The sequence below is a fragment of the Schistocerca nitens genome, chromosome 1 (assembly GCF_023898315.1).
Source record: "Schistocerca nitens isolate TAMUIC-IGC-003100 chromosome 1, iqSchNite1.1, whole genome shotgun sequence".
In the NCBI taxonomy this organism is placed as follows: Eukaryota; Metazoa; Arthropoda; class Insecta; order Orthoptera; family Acrididae; genus Schistocerca; species Schistocerca nitens.
In genome coordinates, this window is record NC_064614.1 from 7,848,812 (window position 1) to 7,867,865 (window position 19,054).

Below are 19,054 nucleotides of genomic sequence, written 5' to 3' on the forward strand. Positions count from 1 at the left end.
CAGTGAGATGTGGACTATGGGAAAACAGTAACAGAAGAATGTTGAAAATTAGGTGAACTGATAGGGTAAGAAATGAGGGTGTTCGTCAGAGAACTGGCAAGAAAAGGAATATATGGAAAACGTTGACAAGAAGAAGGGATACCACGGAATATCTTCCATGGTAGTAGAAGAAGCTCTAGAACGTAAAAAAAATGTAGATGGAGACTAGGATACATCGAGCAATTAATTGAGGGCGTATGTTGCAGGTGCTACTCTGAGACGAAAAGCCTGGCACAGGAGAGCAATGGCCACATCAAACCTATCAGTTAAAATGATCGTATTTGGCATGTTCCAGGCTGCATTTCCACCATCTCTTCTTTGGGCAGTAGTTACTGTGGTTCGGAACGCTCCCGATGCACGAAAACAATGCTACGAGCAATACCGAACTCGTGTGCTAAGATTGTCACACTTCGTCCTTCCTCTAGTTCCCCGATGATTCTACCCCTTGTGAATACAACAAAATGTTGTTTCAGGGCGATGTCGTAATGAAGAACATCATCACAGTACACCGTAACTGATCACTGATAGATACACACTGTCTTTAACGTTCCTTCAACAACCCCCTGTTGCGGACCAACATCATTTGGTTCTTCTTTCATTCTGGACTCATGATGTCCAGCTTTGTGTGTACCACTGTGAGACCTCTGGTGACATGTTCCCAGACTTTCTTTCATGTCTATACAGTAGTTAATATGTTATTGTTCTTTATCTAGCTTTCTCTATCTGTCTCCTCCGTAAGTTTTGCAGAGCAGTGTACAGTAACCACACTGACCAGTCACAACATTATGACCACCCACCTAACAGCCAGTATGTCAACCTTTGGCATGGATTTCAGTGGCGACGGCTCGTGGCGTGGAAGCAATGATGCCTTGGTAGGTCGCTGAACGGAACTGGAAAGGCATCTGCACGCACAAACCACCTGATTCACTTTAATTCCGGGGAGGGGGCAATGAACTCTGATGTCATGTTCAATCACATGCCAGATGTGTTCGATAGGGCTTAGATGTGGAGAGTTATGGAGCGACAACACCAACTCACCACTGTTTTCCTCGAACCATTCCATCGCATTCTTGGCCTTGTGATATGCCGCGTTATGTTGTTGAAAAATGGCATTGCCGTTGGGAAACATGATCATCATGAAGGGGTGTACGTGGTCTGCAACCACTGTACGATACTCTTTGGCTGTCATGGTGCCTTGCTAGAGCTCCACTGAACTCATCGATGCTCAATAATGGAGCCGCCGCCAGCTTGTGTTCGTCCCACAGTATGGGTGTCAAGAAGCTGTTCCCCTGGGAGACGACAGATTCACGCTATCCTATTGGCCTCAGAGAGCGCACAGGATAAGGCTATGATTGTGGATGGGGCCGTAAATACACTCCTGGAAATTGAAATAAGAACACCGTGAATTCATTGTCCCAGGAAGGGGAAACTTTATTGACACATTCCTGGGGTCAGATACATCACATGATCACACTGACAGAACCACAGGCACATAGACACAGGCAACAGAGCATGCACAATGTCGGCACTAGTACAGTGTATATCCACCTTTCGCAGCAATGCAGGCTGCTATTCTCCCATGGAGACGATCGTAGAGATGCTGGATGTAGTCCTGTGGAACGGCTTGCCATGCCATTTCCACCTGGCGCCTCAGTTGGACCAGCGTTCGTGCTGGACGTGCAGACCGCGTGAGACGACGCTTCATCCAGTCCCAAACATGCTCAGTGGGGGACAGATCCGGAGATCTTGCTGGCCAGGGTAGTTGACTTACACCTTCTAGAGCACGTTGGGTGGCACGGGATACATGCGGACGTGCATTGTCCTGTTGGAACAGCAAGTTCCCTTGCCGGTCTAGGAATGGTAGAACGATGGGTTCGATGACGGTTTGGATGTACCGTGCACTATTCAGTGTCCCCTCGACGATCACCAGTGGTGTACGGCCAGTGTAGGAGATCGCTCCCCACACCATGATGCCGGGTGTTGGCCCTGTGTTCCTCGGTCGTATGCAGTCCTGATTGTGGCGCTCACCTGCACGGCGCCAAACACGCATACGACCATCATTGGCACCCAGGCAGAAGCGACTCTCATCGCTGAAGACGACACGTCTCCATTCGTCCCTCCATTCACGCCTGTCGCGACACCACTGGAGGCGGGCTGCACGATGTTGGGGCGTGAGCGGAAGACGGCCTAACGGTGTGCGGGACCGTAGCCCAGCTTCATGGAGACGGTTGCGAATGGTCCTCGCCGATACCCCAGGAGCAACAGTGTCCCTAATTTGCTGGGAAGTGGCGGTGCGGTCCCCTACGGCACTGCGTAGGATCCTACGGTCTTGGCGTGCATCCGTGCGTCGCTGCGGTCCGGTCCCAGGTCGACGGGCACGTGCACCTTCCGCCGACCACTGGCGACAACATCGATGTACTGTGCAGACCTCACGCCCCACGTGTTGAGCAATTCGGCGGTACGTCCACCCGGCCTCCCGCATGCCCACTATACGCCCTCGCTCAAAGTCCGTCAACTGCACATACGGTTCACGTCCACGCTGTCGCGGCATGCTACCAGTGTTAAAGACTGCGATGGAGCTCCGTATGCCACGGCAAACTGGCTGACACTGACGGCGGCGGTGCACAAATGCTGCGAAGCTAGCGCCATTCGACGGCCAACACCGCGGTTCCTGGTGTGTCCGCTGTGCCGTGCGTGTGATCATTGCTTGCACAGCCCTGTCGCAGTGTCCGGAGCAAGTATGGTGGGTCTGACACACCGGTGTCAATGTGTTCTTTTTTCCATTTCCAGGAGTGTAGTTACTGTGAGTTGCACAATCAAACACACAACTTTATTTTTCTAAGAACCGCTTGTTTACAGATTACTTTAAAAGATCACAACTAATACGACGATTCATCAGGACATTCAATGACGTGCCACTGCGCTAACGTCCTCTGCCGATGGTCGCGTGCCGATGTCAGTCGTAGTTGCCGATGTCGTGGTGTTAACATTGATACATGCGTGGGTTGTCTGCTTTGGAGGTCAATCATCAGGAGTGTTGTTACACCGTGTGTTCAGACAGACTTGTGCTCTGCCCAGCATTAAAGTGTATTAGTTCAGCCACAGTTCGCCACCTGTCCTGTTTTACCAGTCTGCCCAGCTTGCGAAGTCCGACATCCCCATGACCTGTGGATGTAGTTTCACCTTGGTTTCACCACGTGTTGAAGACACTCAACAGAACACTTAACGAACACCCGACAAGTCTTGCAATTTTCGAAATGCTCTTGCGGAGCCTCTGGGCACCGCAGTCTTGGTTTCGTTACGTGTTGAAGACACTCAACAGAATACTCCACAAATCATGCAGTTTCAGAAATCTCCGTACCTAGCTTCCGGGCCATCACAATCTGCCCTCTGTCAAACTCACGTAGATCGCCCACCTTACCCATTCTCACTGATACTACATGCACCGTGTATGCTTTTGACTAGCAGTCATTCATCGCCAGGTGAAGTTGCTGTCTCCTGGACGGGTTTATACCGATAGTAGGTCAGTGGTCTTCATGTTCTGGGTGATCAGTGTTGCTAGTTGACTGAAGACATGAGAGTAGGCAGAAAGGAACTCCAAGCGCCACTTATCACTGCCATTGTGGTAAGGTTTGGACACAATAGTCGCAGTTTGTTTTTGGATGGTAGAATCGTTGATATACGCGATGAAGAGGGCGACAAGACGTACCTTGCAGGGCAGTGGGCAGCCCTGGTGATCCGCACAGTAGTGTGGTGGGGGTGCAGCTTCGGCTGGCAGGGGAGCGCGTGTCGCCGTGTGGCCATGAAATATTCATCACCAGTGCAGCCCGTGCGCTGGCAGACTTACTGGTGCTGCGCCAGCGTTTAAAGACGAGGGAGGGCGGGGGGACCAGCACACGGCGCGGGCGCTGGCCTGGCCTGGGCTGGTCTGGGCTGCAGCCGCGACGCTGCAGGGGCGCAAAGGGGCAGCAGCCAGGAGCACCTCTGCTGTAAGACGAGGGAGGGCGGGGGGACCAGCAGACGGCGCGGGCACTGGCCTGGCCTGGGCTGGTCTGGGCTGCAGCCGCGACGCTGCAGGGGCGCAAAGGGGCAGCAGCCAGGAGCAGCTCTGCTGTAAGACGAGGGAGGGCGGGGGGACCAGCAGACGGCGCGGGCACTGGCCTGGCCTGGGCTGGTCTGGGCTGCAGCCGCGACGCTGCAGGGGCGCAAAGGGGCAGGGCAGCAGCCAGGAGCAGCTCTGCTGTAAGACGAGGGAGGGCGGGGGGACCAGCAGACGGCGCGGGCACTGGGCTGGTCTGGGCTGCAGCCGCGACGCTGCAGGGGCGCAAAGGGGCAGGGCAGCAGCCAGGAGCAGCTCTGCTGTAAGACGAGGGAGGGCGGGGGGACCAGCAGACGGCGCGGGCACTGGCCTGGCCTGGGCTGGTCTGGGCTGCAGCCGCGACGCTGCAGGGGCGCAAAGGGGCAGCAGCCAGGAGCAGCTCTGCTGTAAGACGAGGGAGGGCGGGGGGACCAGCACACGGCGTGGGCACTGGCCTGGCCTGGGCTGGTCTGGGCTGCAGCCGCGACGCTGCAGGGGCGCAAAGGGGCAGCAGCCAGGAGCAGCTCTGCTGTAAGACGAGGGAGGGCGGGGGGACCAGCACACGGCGTGGGCACTGGCCTGGCCTGGGCTGGTCTGGGCTGCAGCCGCGACGCTGCAGGGGCGCAAAGGGGCAGCAGCCAGGAGAAGCTCTGCTGGCAGTCGGCCCTGCGCTGGCTGGCACTCAGACGACGAGGCGCGTGACCCGGTGATTTGTGTAGTCGTACCCTGTTTGGGTTACTGGCACACACACACACACACACACACACACACACACACACACACACACGCACGCACTTCATCCTTTTCCTAAGTAATAGCAAGTTAGCAAAAATAAGTAATTGGGAAATGTGTAATCAACTGGTCATATACAGGGTGGTCCATTGATAGTGACCGGGCCAAATATCTCTCGAAATAAGCATTGAAACGAAGAAACTACAAAGAACGAAACTCGTTTAGCTTGAAGGGGGAAACCAGATGGCGCTATGGTTGACCCGCTAGATGGCGCTGCCATAGTTCAAACGGATATCAACTGCGTTTTCTTAAAAAATAGGAACCCCCATATTTTAACTAGATATTCGTGTAGTAAGTAAAGAAATATGAATGTTTTAGTTGGACCACTTTTTCCGCTTTGTGATAGATGGCGCAGTAATAGTCACAAACGTATAAGTACGTGGTATCACGTAACATTCCGCCAGTGCGGACGGTATTTGTTTCGTGATACATTACCCGTGTTAAAATGGACCATTTAACAATTGTGGAAAAGGTCGATATCGTGTCGATGTATGGCTATTGTGATCAAAATGCCCAACGGGCGTGTGCTATGTATGCTGCTCGGTATCCTGGACGACTTCATCCAAGTGTCCAGACCGTTCGCAGGACAGTTACTTTTTTAAGGAAACAGGAAGTGTTCAGCCACATGTGAAACGTCAACCACGACCTGCAACAAATGATGATGCCCAAGTAGGTGTTATAGCTCCTGTCGCGGCTAATCCGCACATCAGTAGCACACAAATTGCGCGAGAATCGGGAATCTCAAAAACTTCGGTGTTGAGGAGAATGCTACATCAACATCGGTTGCACCCGTACTATATTTCTATGCACCAGGAGTCGCATGGCGACTCTGAACGTCGTGTACAATTCTGCCACTGAGCACAAGAGAAATTACGGGACGATGACAGATTTTTTTGCACGCGTTCTATTTAGCGACGAAGCGTCATTCACCAACAGCGGTTACATAAACCGGCATAATATGCACTATTGGGCAACTGAAAATCCATGATGGCTGCGACAAGTGGAACATCAGCGACCTTGGCGGGTTAATGTATGGTGTGACATTATGGGAGGAAGGATAATTGGTCCCAATTTTATCGATGGCAATCTAAACGGTGCAATGTATGCTGATTTCCTACGTAATGTTCTACCGATGTTAATACAAGATGTTTCACTGCGTGACAGAATGGCGATGTACTTCCAACATGATGGATGTCCGGCACATAGCTCGCGTGCCGTTGAAGTGGTATTGAATAGCATATTTCATGACAGGTGGATTGCTCATCGGAGCACTATACCATGGCCCGCACGTTCACCAGATCTGACGTCCCCGGATTTCTTTCAGTGGGGAAAGTTGAAGGATATTTGCTATCGTGATCCACCGACAACGCCTGACAACATGCGTCAGCGCATTGTCAATGCATGTGTGAACATTACGGAAGGTGAACTACTCCCTGTTGAGAGGAATGTCGTTACACGTATTGCCAAATGCATTGAGGTTGACGGACATCATTTTGAGCATTTATTGCATGAATGTGGTATTTACAGGTAATCACGCTGTAACAGCATGCGTTCTCAGAAACGATAAGTTCACAAAGGTACCTTTATCACATTGGAACAACCCAAATAAAATGTTCAAACGTACCTACGTTGCCGGCCGCGGTGGCCGAGCGGTTCTGGCGCTGCAGTCCGGAACCGCGGGACTGCTACGGTCGCAGGTTCGAATCCTGCCTCGGGCATGGGTGTGTGTGATGTCCTTAGGTTAGTTAGGTTTAAGTAGTTCTAAGTTCTAGGGGACTTATGACCTAAGATGTTGAGTCCCTTAGTGCTCAGAGCCATTTTTTCGTACCTACGTTCTGTATTTTAATTTAAAAAGCCTACCTGTTACCAACTGCTGGTGTAAAATTGTGAGCCATATGTTTGTGACTATTACAGCGCCATCTATCACAAAGCGAAAAAAGTGGTCCAACTAAAACATTCCTATTTCTTTACGTACTACAGGAATATGTAATAAAATATAGGGGTTCCTATTTAGAAAAAACGCAGTTTATATCCGTTTGACCTATGGCAACGCCATCTAGCGGGTCAACCATAGCGCCATCTGGTTTCCCCCTTGAATCTAGACAAGTTTCGTTCTTTGTAGTTTTTTCGTTTGACGCTTATTTCGTGACATATTTGGCCCGGTCATGATCAATGGACCACCCTGAATATGGTGGAACGAGTATTTCTTTAGAAAGATGAAGGTAACGAATGTTACTCTTTCTGCAGAATTATGAACGTAGTTTATTTAGTTATTTTCAAGAGAGTCACAGCAACGAGTCACCATTTTTAAACTAACCATTTTTTAAGGCTTCCATACCTCAAACGGTATAAACGGAAACCTTAGAGAATCACTTTGTTATGCATCTCTGTATCTGTCGGCTAAGATCCTTTTTTCTCAGCATGGGATAGACGAATCAAGTCGAAATTCATGTCAGATACAAAGGTCTACGGTCCCTTGGATGCAGTAAGACATTTAAGCTTGTAAGTCACTGTAATAAAAATATATGGCCATTCATGCCACACGTTTTGATACTCACAAACTCACTTATCAAAACCTGTAAACGAACTCACTATAGACATAGATCAGTTTGTACAGAACCCTTAGAGCGCGAGCCCTACTTGCGCCGGTCCGGATTTTTTTTCTGTTATGTACTTTATGTACGTAAACCAACTGTGTACAAGCAATTTTAAGTCAAATTTCTATCAGTTTTTGTGTGGGAGCTAGAGAAGTTCGAAGCTTTATGGGTCGATGGAAGATGCTGTGCATTATAGACTGTGTGGACGTTTTGGTGAAGGAACGTTCATTTAAATGAGATGCTCAAAAGGACACCCATTTTCTTGATGCCGAAATTCAATACGCCTTCCATCTGACCCGCACACAAGAAGTATGCTGAGTTGACAGAAATCATGGAATAGCGATATGCACAAGGTATAAACGGGCAGAGCTGTCATTTGTACTCAGGTCATTCACGTGAAATGGCTTCCGACGTGATTACGGCGACAGGATGGGAAATTAAGAGAGTTTGGACACGGAACAGTAGTTGGAGATACGGGACATTATCTTTTGGAAATTATTAGGAAATTCAATATTCTGAGATCCGCTGTGTCAAGACTGTGCTGAAGATACCAAATTTCAGGCATTAGCTCGCACCACGGCCAACGCAGTGGCCGACGACCTTCACTTAACGACCGACAGCAGCAGCAGCAGCATTGTCAGTGCTAACAGACAAGCAACATTGCGTAAAATAACCACAGAAATTAATGTCGGACGTGTCAGGAACGTATTAGTATTAATGGGGTATGACAGCAGACGCCTAACGCAAGTGCCTTTGCTGACAGCACGCCATCGGCTGCAGCGCCTCCCCTGGGCTCGTCATCATAATGGTTGGACCGTAGACGACTGTAAAACTGTGGCCTAATCAGGTGAGTCAGAATTTCAGTTGGTAAGAGCTGATGGCAGTGTTCGAGTGTGGCGGAGAGCCTCGAAGCTATGGATGCAAATTGTCAACAAGGCACTGTGCAAGCTGGTGATGGCTCCATAATGGTGTGGGCTGCGTTTGCGTGGAGTGGACCAGGTCCTCTGGTCCAACTGAACCGATCATTGCCTGGGAATGGTACTTTTAGGCTACTTGGAGACCATTTGCAGCCATTCATAGACTTCATGCTACCAAACAACAATATCATGTCACAGGGCCACAATTGTTCGTGGTTACTTTGAAGAATATTTTGAACAACTCGAGTGAATGATTTGCCCACCAAGGCAGCCCGACATGAATCCCTTTTAACGTTTATGATTCGTAAGTGAGAGGTCAGTTCGTGCACAAAATTCTGCACCGGCAACAGTTTCACAATTATGGACGGCTATAGAGGTAGCAGGGCTCAATATTTCTGCAGGGGTCATCGAAAGACTTGTTGAGTCCATTCCACGTCGAGCTGCTGCACTACGCCGCACAAAAGGTTCAAAATGGCTCTGAGCACTATGGGACTCAACTGCTGTGGTCATCAGTCCCCTAGAACTTCGAACTACTTAAACCTAACTAACCTAAGGACATCACACACACCCATGCCCGAGGCAGGATTCGAACCTGCGACCGTAGCAGCAGCGCGGCTCCGGACTGGAGCGCCTAGAACCGCATGGCCACCGCGGCCGGCCGCACAAAAGGAAGTACGACATGATATTAGTAGGTATCTCGCGACCTGTCTCACCCCAGTGTATAGGGTATTTGTTTAAACGTGAGACAACTAAGTATCTCGAAAACGACCCACCATACAAAAAAATATTATAGGTGAAAAGTTAATATTATGAATGTGGACATCTGTCAGTGCTACAAGTGGCCACCGCGTAACCACTTCTTCTGCGTGGGTGGGGTCAAATTTGTATTTTCAAGTGAGAAACCCTATTTTTATTTCCGTATTCTGATTCAACGCCAAAAAAATACGCACGGTTTACTCAGACTATTGTTTCCCATTCATGGTGGAATGGGAAAACATCAAGTTTACCTGCTTTTTGTAATTGAGAACCGACTCATTTGATTGTACATATCATTTACGATGTGAAAGTAAACGTTCGTGTTCTAAGGGTTGACACTGATGTTGAAACCTTACCTGATTGTTGTCATTGTGATTGTACAGTCCAAATAATGTGGCTACACACTGAGATTTCTGGAAATTGACGTATTAGTGCGGTAATGTAGTTTTCTGGTCCCTAAGGGGTTGGCTGCGGTGAGACTCCAGACCGTCAGGATCCTTGACTTCGGTACTCCGCCATCAGGGTGACTGATTTCGGTGTGCGTTTCCATCCATCCGCCGTAAGAATGTGGTAGCGTTTTGGAGACGTCCGAGACCTTGGGTACGTTGAAGAAGCGCCTGGTGCTGCCCACCACATTTGTGCATCAACATATTCCGTGATAAATCAGTTTTTAAATGATTTCAAATTCACCACTGACTGTGTTTCGGTATACAGGAGAAAAATTTCCGATAGAAACCCATGTCTGAAACCGTCATACACCATCCACCAAGGCAACGGAACATCGCATTCTTAAGAGACGAGGCCAGTCTATGCAGCTAGCTCCATATTCTCCGCAGGATAACGTGGCAATCAGCCGCATTCACTGAAAAACAAATAACATTGCGAGATGTTGTACTTGCGGGCCGTCATCGTACAAAGTCACACTTTCTGCCGAAGGGGTAGCGAAGTGGGAAGTGCTGTAGGATCGTTGGATGACGTTTTGGACATAGTTTCTTATCCTCGAATTGTTCCTCAAGACATCCTCTACAGCCCCTGAAGTTTGTTGCAACTGTGGCTGCACGAAAAGTGTTACTCAACATGGTGGCGTTGCTGTTAGGGTTCCTTCGAGCCATAATCCGTAGCTAGCGGTCATCCACTGCAGTAGTAGCCCTTGGGCGGCCTGAGCGAGGCATGTCATCGACAGTTCCTGTCTCTCTGTATCTCCTCCATGTCCGAACAACATCGCTTTGGTTCACTCCGAGACGCCTGGACACTCCCCTTGCTGAGAGCCCTTCCTGGCACAACGTAACAATGCGGACGCGATCGAACCTATAGGCATGGTTGAATTACAGACAACAAGAGACGTGTACTCCTTCCTGTTGGAATGACTGGAACTGACCGCCTGTCGGACCCCCTCCGTCTAATAGGCGCTGCCCACGCATGGTTTTGTACATCTTTGGGCGAGTCTAGTGACATCTCTGACCATTCAAAGGAACTGTGTCTGTGACACAATGTCCTCAGTGAACGTCTGTCTTCAGTAGTTCTGGGAACCGGGGTGTTGCAAAACCTTTTCTGATGTGTGTATATCTATCCACCTCGTAAACACGCCTCCTGCGTGGGTAGGGTCAACTCTGTATTTTCAAATGAGAAACCCCATTTCATGGCATACTGCGATTCTGGGCCAAAAACCCGAAAGGCTTACTCACATCATTGTTTCTGGTCCGTGACAGATGACGTTCTAATCGACAGATAACAAGTGTGCCTGTTTTTTGCAATTAAGAACTGACGCATTTGATTCTATATTTCATGCACGAGGGAAATTTAAAACTTTGTATTCGAATGGTTGTTTTTTGTGCTAGAAATTATGTTTACTGTTGCAATATTTGATTGTACGATACAATATACGAGGGCAGTTCAATAAGTAATGCAACACATTTTTTTCTGAAACAGGGGTTGTTTTATTCCGCATTGAAATACACCAGGTTATTCCCCAATCTTTTAGCTACACAACACTATTTTTCAACGTAATCTCCATTCAATGCTACGGCCTTACGCCACCTTCAAATGAGGGCCTGTATGCCTGCACGGTACCATTCCACTGGTCGATGTCGGAGCCAACGTCGTACTGCATCAATAACTTCTTCATCATCCGCGTAGTGCCTCCCACGGATTGCGTCCTTCATTGGGCCAAACATATGGAAATCCGACGGTGCGAGATCGGGGCTGTAGGGTGCATGAGGAAGAACAGTCCACTGAAGTTTTGTAAGCTCCTCTCGGGTGCGAAGACTTGTGTGACGTCTTGCGTTGTCCTGAAGAAGGAGAAGTTCGTTCAGATTTTTGTGCCTACGAACACGCTGAAGTCGTTTCTTCAATTTCTGAAGAGTAGCACAATACACTTCAGAGTTGATCGTTTGACCATGGGGAAGGACATCGAACAGAATAACCCCTTCAGCGTCCCAGAAGACTGTAACCATGACTTTACCGGCTGAGGGTATGGCTTGAAACTTTTTCTTGGTAGGGGAGTGGGTGTGGCGCCACTCCATTGATTGCCGTTTTGTTTCAGGTTCGAAGTGATGAACCCATGATTCATCGCCTGTAACAATCTTTGACAAGAAATTGTCACCCTCAGCCACATGACGAGCAAGCAATTCCGCACAGATGGTTCTCCTTTGCTCTTTATGGTGTTCGGTTGGACAACGAGGGACCCAGCGGGAACAAACCTTTGAATATCCCAACTGGTGAACAATTGTGACAGCACTACCAACAGAGATGTCAAGTTGAGCACTGAGTTGTTTGATGGTGATCCGTCGATCATCTCGAACGAGTGTGTTCGCACGCTCCGCCATTGCAGGAGTCACAGCTGTACACGGCCGGCCCGCACGCGGGAGATCAGACAGTCTTGCTTGACTTTGCGGCGATGATGACACACGCTTTGCCCAACGACTCACCGTGCTTTTGTCCACTGCCAGATCACCGTAGACATTCTGCAAGCGCCTATGAATATCTGAGATGCCCTGGTTTTCCGCCAAAAGAAACTCGATCACTGCCCGTTGTTTGCAACGCACATCCGTTACAGACGCCACTTTAACAGCTCCGTACAGCGCTGCCACCTGTCGGAAGTCAATGAAACTATACGAGACGAAGCGGGAATGTCTGAAAATATTCCACAAGAAATTTCCGGTTTTTTCAACCAAAATTGGCCGAGAAAAAAAAGTGTTGCATTACTTATTGAACTGCCCTCGTATTTAGCTCTTCGACATGACCCAGGAACTACGTCGTGGAGGTCGTAGTTGTCTGTTCCAATCGGTATGCTTGATCTCGGTGAGTCCCGTTGCCTATTGGCGAGCTCGACTTTATCCATGGCAGGTGCGGCTGTCACCGTCACGTCGTGGTTATTTTCCCTTATTACAGTGGTCGCGGTTTGTATTCACCAGGTAGCCACGTAGCAGGCAGTGCGAGAGTTGGATGGATGGAAACACACACCGAAATCAGTCACCCTGATCGCGGGGTACCGAAGTCAAACATCCTGACGGTCTGGAGTCTCACCACATCCAACCCCTTAGGGACCAGAAGAAAAATTAGCTACAGATGGAAACCCATGTCCGAAACTGTCTTCAACAGAGGCAACAGTGCAGCGCATTCATAGGAGACACGCAGCAGCCATCTCCATCTTCTTCACTAGCGATAGTGGCAATAAGTTGCGATCAATGAATAATAAACAACATAGCGAGTTGTACTTTACAAAAGTGTGTAAGAGGAATATTTATTTACATAAGTAAACATAACAGACGTTACTCTTTCTGCATAGTTAAAAACATATTTTTTTAAACGAAGTCATTCTGTTTTAAACTATCAAAATTGATTGCAATTTCTACACATGGTCATCATCAAGCTTTGTGGGATATTGGGTCGCAATCAACAATATATATTTGTGACATGCTGGAACACACTTCCCAGTAGGGTAAAACCAAATACGTGTGATGGTATCAATCTACCCGCTGTTCCATACACCACGCGAGCACAAGCAAAGAAAGTGATAAAATAACGGCAGACAACTGACATGATAGTAGAATTAACATTCACTGCAAACACTGAAGTCAATATCCTCTGTGTAGCTAGTGGATGTTGTTTTTAGAATCACGTCAGCTGTTTACCATTATTTTATCAAATTTTTCACTTGTATTCATATGGTGTATGGAAGTCTGTATATATTTATACCATTACATACATTAGGCTTTACGCTGCTGGAAACGGTGTTCCAGCCTGTCACAACTTTATGTTGTTGGTTGGGTCCATATATCCCACACTACGTGACAAAGACCATGAGACGAAACTGCAGTTTAACGGGTTGTAGCGGAATGATTTCATTCAAAAATTTTGCTAGCAATGTGGACCCAGTCCTCATTAAAATTATATTTTATTAAGCTATTTTCCAGAGAGTTGTAGCAACATGTTATTTTTTTATACAAATCAGTATCATTTTCTATCATGTACTTAATGTATTTAAACCGACTGTATGCCCAGTTAATTTTATATCAAATTTCTATCAATTTTTGTTTGGGAGGTAGAAACATTTGAGGTCTTAGAGGTGGATGAAACATGCTGTACATAATTGGCTGTGTGGATGTTGTTGTGGCAGAAAGTTGATTTAAGTGAGGTGTTCAAACGAGTGTCAATTTTGTTGCAGACGCAATTCAAAAAAATGGCTCTGAGCACTATGGGACTTAACATCTGAGGTCATCAGCCCCCTAGAACTAAGAACTACTTAAACCTAACTAACCTAAGGACATCACATACATCCATGCCCGAGGCAGGATTCGAACCTGCGACCGTAGCCGTCGAGCGGTTGCAGACTGAAGAGCCTAGAACCGCTCGGCCACATCGGCCGGCGAAGACACAATTCAATATGCCTTCAATATGACCTGCACACGAGAAGTAAAGTTGCTGATGTCACAGAACGACAAGCTTCTTCGATGACCTCGAGTCATAAAGGATTCTCGTTTCTTTGACACAAACACTATTCTTTAGATAGTCCCACATAAGGAAATCTACTGCTGTTAAGTCGGGCGACAGTGTGGGTTCTTCAGACAATGCATCAAGGAAACTTGTCACTCAGACACTAACTACCTTTTACATCTCGTCCACAAGTCGTGTGGAAAACGCACTGAGTTGAGGTTCAGGAGAATGGGCAATCGTTTGAGCAGTTCCCTTAAATGGCCACAACCAATTAAGTATAGAATGTAGCATCTATCACAACAACTTTGATAGCTTCTAGCTTCCGAACTAAAATTATCAGAAAATTGATTTAAACTGATTTTATAGATACTACAGTTCGGTGAAACACATCAGCTACATAACAGAAAAAAGTAACGTCCTGGTTGAAAAATTGCAAGATAGATTTTAATTTTAATTTATGATTTTTAAGTTACAATCTTCGTATGAACGCCAAAATGGCAGATGTTGAGGTGACAGCAGACCAGCAAAGCAACTTCAGTCGCTTCGTAATGGAAAAACGTCTGGACCATATAAGATACCTGTAAGATTCTACAGAGATCAAGCGAAAGAATTTGCACCCCTTGCAGCAGCATTTTATTGTAGGTCGCTGGAGCAACGGAGGGTACCTAGCGACTGGAAAAGAGAGCTGGTCACTCCCGTTTTGAAGAAGGGCAGCAGGACAGATAGACATAATTATACGCCTAATCCTGGACGTCCGTCTGTTGTAGAATTATGGAGCACGTTTTATGCTTAAGAAATTATGACGTTTTGGAGAACGATAATTTTCTCTATAAAAATCGACATGGATTCCACAAACAGAGATGATGCGGAACTCGGCTCGCTCTGTTCCTCCATGAGATCCACAGCGCTGCAGACAGCGACGCTCAGGTAGAAGCCGTGTTCCTCGACTTCAGGAAGGCATTTGACACCGTCCGGCACTGCCGTTTAGTGAAAGAAAAAACGAGCTTATCGACTATCGGAAAAGATTTCTGGCTGGATTCAAGACTTACTTCTGGGTAGAATCCAACACGTCGCTCTTAACGGAACGAAATCGGCAGAGGTAAAGGTAGTTTCAGGAATATCCCAAGGAAGTGTAGTAGCTCCATTACTATTTGCAATGATCTAGTAAATAAATTGGGAACCTCCATAAGGCTGTTAGCAGGCGATGAGGTTGTCTGTAAGAAGGTATCAACGCCAGAAGACTGTATCGATTTGCAGGAAAACCAGCAGAGGATTCATGAGTGGTGTAGGGACTTGAAGTTGACTCTGATCGTAAATAAGTGTAAATATTGCACATTTATGGTGGAAGTATTCAACTAATGTACATTCTACTATTTATGACAAATACCTACCGTCGTAAAACATGTGGAAAAAAACTATATGAAGCGACATTTAGTGGAATGACCACATAAAACAAATACTAGGAGAAGCAATACATACATTAATCCTTGTTCCATAGATCATGAATACGACATTTCGTAATGCTGTGGAACGTGTCACTTTAAAATAAGTTTTCTTTACATAAAATAATTAATAAATTTTTTTACAGTTACTGTTTCATATCTGAGACGTCATCTATTGAGTAGAAGGAGTTACCATTCAGAAATTCTTCTAATTTGCTTTTAAATGTTGGTTGGCTATCTGTCATACTTTTAATACTATTTGGCAAATGACCAAGGATTTTTGTGGCAGCATAATTCACCCCTTTCTGTGCCAAAGTGAGATTTAATCCAGTGTAGTGAAGGTTATCCTTTCTTCCACTGTTGTAGCTACGCACTTCGCTGTAATTTTTGAATTGGGTGGGTTATTAATGACAAATTTCATAAGTGAATACATGTATTGCGAAAGTATTGTGAATATCCCGAGTTCCTTAATTAAAAGTCTGCAAGCTGATCTTGGGTGGGCTCCAGCTATTATTTTGATTACACGCTTTTGTGCAATGAATGCTTTCTCTCTTAATGACGAATTACGCCAAAATATGATGCCACATGAAAGCAGTGAAAGAAAATAGGCATAGTAGGCTAATTTACTGATATGTTTATCACCAAAATTTGCCATAACCCTAATAGCTTAAGTAGCTGAACCTAACCGTTTCAGCAGATCATCGATGTGTTTCTTCCAATTCAGTTTCTCATCAATGCACAAACCCAGAAATTTTGAGTATTCTGCCTTAGCAACAGACGTCTGTTCATAGTCTATATTTACCAATGGTGTTATGCCATTTAATATACAGAATTGTATAAACTGTTTGGGTGTGATTACTATACTTGTATCATCAGTAAAAAGAACTAGCTTTGCATTTTCATGAATATAGAGTCGCAAGTCGTTAATATATATTAAGAAGAATAAGGGAACCAAGACTGAACCCTGTGGGACACCATTCTTGATACCTCCCATTAGAGGACTCTGCTGATTTTTGGAGACTATCTGTACAGTTAATTTTAACCTTCTGCATTCTCCCAGTTAACCATTTGTGCATTGTCCCACTCATACCACAATAATTAAGCTTATCTAGAAGAATTTCATGATTCACAAAATCAAAAGCCCAATGGGTGATGTTCGGTTATTCAATGCATTTAATGTTTGATCTGTGAAAGCATATATAGCATTTTCTGTTGAAAAGCCTTTCTGAAAACCAAGTTGACATTTTATTAGTACTTCATTTTTGCAAATATGTGATGGTACTCTTGAATACATTACTTTTTCAAGAATTTTCGATAAAGCTGTCAGAAGTGAGATTGGGCGGTAGTTGTTAGCATCGGATCTATCCCCTTTTGTATGCAATGGTTTAACAATAGCGTATTTCAGTCTATCTGGAAAAAAGCCCTGTTTTAGTGAGGCACTACGTATGTGGCTGAGAATCCTACTTATTTGTTGGGAAAAGCTTTTAGTACTCTGTCGGAAATGCCATCAATTCCATGTGAGCTTTTAATTTTGAGTGAATCCTCCCATATACATCTCATGAAATGACCACATCGAGAAAATTCGAGAAATTAGAGGAAATATAGAGGTTTACTGACAATCATTTTTCCCACGTGCCGTTCGCGAATGGAACAGGGAAGCGGAATCAGTTAGTCTTAGGAGAAGAATCTTCCGTCACACATCGTCAGGTGGCTTGCCGAGTACTGTTGTAAATGTAGATGTAGAAATGCATTTAATGTGAAATATCCTGCATATATTGGGATACCGGGGAGTACCGACCCGCAAAGATTCAATTAATGTTAGTAAGCAATAAATCGATATTTGAAACACTTTATTCATGTAATATGAATAGATATGTCACTGAATAAATCATAATACTTTAAAAATTTCAGCAGTTGAAGAAAACGAGAAAAATAAACAAACTGATTGCAGCTGTAAACCACTCGAATATGACCAAAAAGTTGAAATTGCAGTAGCAGATATTGTAATAAATGTACAGTCAGTGGCGAATTTGAAATCATTTAAAAACAGTTTTTTAACGGAATATGTTGATGCACGAATGTGTCAGGTAGTACCAGGGGCTTTTTCAACGTACCCAAAGACATATTCATAGGTGTCAGACGTCTCCAAAACGCTACCACATGCTTCATGTCTCCAAGTTTTGCACAATAAATACTGGGTCCAATCCTCCTCATGGGGTTACACACGTTTTTCTCACTTGTTGAGGTTGTCATCGCCTGCTTTTACTACCATTTTATTACAAATTTCATTGAAGCGACTGTTTTTCACGCAATATGTTGCTGGTTACCTTCTTAAGTTACTCATTCTTATTGTTCTCCAAGTGTTTCGGGCATGAATTAGAGGTCAGTATCGTACTCTTCCAAAATTTTCAGCGTCTACTAGCCTCTCTTTTTCTGTTGAAAATAGGAACAAGTAGGATTTCCTCTACAGAACCAAATTATAGACTCAGGTCATTAGCAGTAGCAGTGCTACCAATATCATGATGTGAACAACTTACCGGAGGAGATTCTTTTACTACACGAAAATCAACTACTGGTTTGATGTCAAGTAGTCTGTTTTTACTTCCAATTTTCTTCGTAGAAGAATTTTCAGATCGTTATTCATTGAATTCTGCGAAGAGCTTTGTGAAGGTTGGAAGGTAGGAGACGAGATACTGCGGAGAGCTTCCTTGAAGTTTGGAAATTAGGAGACGAGTTGCTGGCGGAATAGAAGCTGTGAGGACGGGTCGTGAGTCGTGCTTGGGTAGCTCAGTTTGTAGAGTACTTGCCCGCGAAAGGCAGAGGTCCCGAGTTCGAGTCTTGGGCCGGCACACAGTTTTAATCTGTCAGTAAGTTTCACATCAGCGCACACTCGGCTGCAGAGTGAAAATCTCATTCTACAACAGATAGTCCCACAACAGAGTACAGAGCTGCACCGCATCAACGTCACAACAGATGTTCATAGTGGCCTCCGTGGGATGGATGCAACGCACGCTCTCACACGTCGAATCGTGGATTGCACCACTCTTTCGCACGTTCCAGTACAAAAACCATAGCTAAAATCCTTCCCGTAGAAGAAAATCCACTGCTGATAGCCCTTGCCGATTGTAATGGATGTCTGAAGGAAACACACAATCGTACTTTGGCTTACTCCACGTTTCCGGGCCACTTGCCTGGAACTTGTTCTAGGATTCGCCTCAAAACCCTGTAGAACACGGTCCTCCAGATCTGGTGTACGCACAGTCCGCGCCTCGCTGTCAGTCCCATGATCACACAAACACCCAAAAAGGGTTTGTGGTGTTGTGTGACGTGGTCGGTGTCTGTGTATCGTATAGCCTTGATACCCCTCGACCGTAGCCATCTACTTGGCAGTACACAAACACCATCTCGGCTTGTTCCCGACATGAATACCGTCCCATTATGCTGCTTACAGTACGCTTCGTCGATCACACAGCCTGCAACACACACGAAGCACACGGC

The 19,054-nt window shown here is 46.2% G+C and overlaps 1 protein-coding gene across 1 annotated transcript in view; it reads right to left on the reverse strand.

Moving 5' to 3' along the window:
• Positions 1 to 19,054, reverse strand: part of LOC126240250 (proline-rich protein 36-like) — a 42,354-nt gene that overhangs the window by 17,604 nt on the left and 5,696 nt on the right. The window contains exon 2 of the mRNA XM_049947911.1: positions 3,749 to 4,730. Coding sequence (XP_049803868.1) covers positions 3,749 to 4,730 — 982 coding nt within the window. The remainder of the gene's footprint in view (positions 1 to 3,748; positions 4,731 to 19,054) is intronic.